General features: G+C 37.6%; 1 protein-coding gene across 1 annotated transcript; it reads left to right on the forward strand.

The window, feature by feature from the left end:
* The first annotated feature begins 551 nt into the window (after nucleotides 1-551).
* Nucleotides 552-1490, forward strand: LOC143391483 (olfactory receptor 5P4). The gene has a single exon (XM_076844183.2). It carries the CDS (start codon nucleotides 552-554, stop codon nucleotides 1488-1490), a length of 939 nt encoding a protein of 312 aa, XP_076700298.2.
* The last annotated feature ends 571 nt before the right edge of the window (nucleotides 1491-2061 follow it).

The raw sequence follows: 2061 nt of genomic DNA on the forward strand, positions 1-2061 counted from the left end.
GAATATAGACATGAGCCAGCTCTTGGTATTGATTATTATAATTAACAGTATGATTATTATTCCAGGAAAGTGAGAAAGTCAGAAAGAAAGAGCTATCCAAGTCAATTCTATCTTTATTTGTCCAGTAAGCTACATAAATAGAGAGAACATTTACTAAATAGAGAACATACAGCAGAGGTACATTGGGATGGGAATGGAAAAACTAAGAGCTGGCCTTTCCATGAATATTTAAGTTATTTATAGTTTATGTTATTACCATCAATGTTGTAAACATCCGTCTATATATTTCTTGTGCACATAGGGATTAGATGGTGCACACGTAGAAATCTAATATCTGGCTTCTAAGGTAATTGAGTTTTCAATTTTAATATTTCATAGTATTTGAAAAGAAAACTTGTGTACCCAAAGTATTTTATAAGTGAAACAAAATTTAACATTTTTAAAAACTTAACTACAAATTTATATTTAGGTGCACACATTAATCATGGGGTCATTTCAGCCAGTTAAACTGCCTCTGGTTCTGGTTTTGGTAGGCACCATTAAATGGAGAGATGGAGACTGAAAACAATACGGCAGTGACAGAGTTCATCATTTTGGGATTAACAGACAATCGCACACTATGTGCCATCCTCTTTGTGGTTTTCCTAGCAGTGTATGCAGTGACCATAGTGGGGAATATCAGCATAATCCTGTTAATCCGAAGCAGCCAGCAGCTTCACACCCCAATGTACCTCTTCCTCAGTCATTTGGCCTTTGTGGACATAGGATATTCCACATCAGTTACACCAATAATGCTCATCAGTTTCTTAAGAGAAAAAACTACTATCCCTCTCACAGGCTGCATAGCCCAGCTCGGCTCAGATGTCACTTTTGGGACAACAGAGTGCTTTCTTCTGGCCACCATGGCCTATGACCGATATGTAGCCATCTGTTCTCTCCTGCTCTACTCCACCCAGATGTCCCCACTGGTCTGCTTCCTTCTGTTGGGGGCATCCTACCTGGGTGGTTGCATGAATGCATCATCATTTACAGGCTGTTTGATGAACCTGTCCTTCTGTGGCCCAAATAAAATCAACCACTTTTTCTGTGACCTCTTCCCACTCCTGAAGCTTTCTTGTGGCCATGTTTACATCGCTGAGATTTCTCCTGCCATCTCTTCTGCCTCTGTTCTGATAAGCACATTGTTTACCATAATTGTGTCCTACATATACATCCTCCACTCCATCGTGAAGATGCGCTCCACCGAGGGAAGGAACAAGGCTTTCTCTACCTGCACTTCTCATCTCACCGCAGTCACTCTGTTTTATGGGACAGTTTTGTTTGTGTATGTAATGCCCAAGTCAAGCTATTCAGCTGATCAGGTCAAAGTGGCCTCTGTGATCTACACAGTGGTGATCCCCATGTTGAACCCTCTCATCTATAGTCTGAGGAACAAGGAAGTGAAAGAGGCCATGAGAAAATTGATGGCTAGAACACATTGGTTTTCTTGAATTAAATCAGATATAAATCCACAAATAACAAAATCAAAGATTTGGTGGACATTTGTGCTTGATATTTTAATGATATTTATCATTAACTTAATTACTTCATATCAGTGACTGCTCCTTGTCAATATAGAAAGCCAATGTTTATTTCCATTTTTTGAAGTTAAATGTGTCATTTACATGATCAGCTGCTGGATTCAAAAGAAATATGGATTTTACAAGGTAAGAATAATTCAGAATATAGTTGCTAACTTAAAATCTTTCCTATTTATCAATTACAGAGTCCTATTTAAATAGAGACATTTCAAAGATCAAATTTATTGAAATTTTATCTTGTAAAATAACATTTGGGAAAGAAATGCCCAGTAGATGTGTAATAATCAGCAACATTGACAAGTCAGGTAGTTCAGGACAATTCCTTTAAGGTCCTTCCTAGCCATGAGCAATGGATATTTACATTTTTGGAAACAGTGATGTTGATGTCTCAGAAAAAAACCCTACTTGTTTTCCTTTTAATTAAACCAAAGCAAAAATTAATGATTCTGCTCTTTGGTCATTATGAGAATCAACTCAGCAC

Source organism: Callospermophilus lateralis, chromosome 2, assembly GCF_048772815.1.
Source record: "Callospermophilus lateralis isolate mCalLat2 chromosome 2, mCalLat2.hap1, whole genome shotgun sequence".
Taxonomy (NCBI): domain Eukaryota; kingdom Metazoa; phylum Chordata; class Mammalia; order Rodentia; family Sciuridae; genus Callospermophilus; species Callospermophilus lateralis.

What these genes read in the sequence shown, in the direction of transcription:
- LOC143391483 (XM_076844183.2), top strand. Translation starts at nt 552, where the DNA reads ATGGAGACTGAAAACAATACGGCAGTGACAGAGTTCATCATTTTGGGA.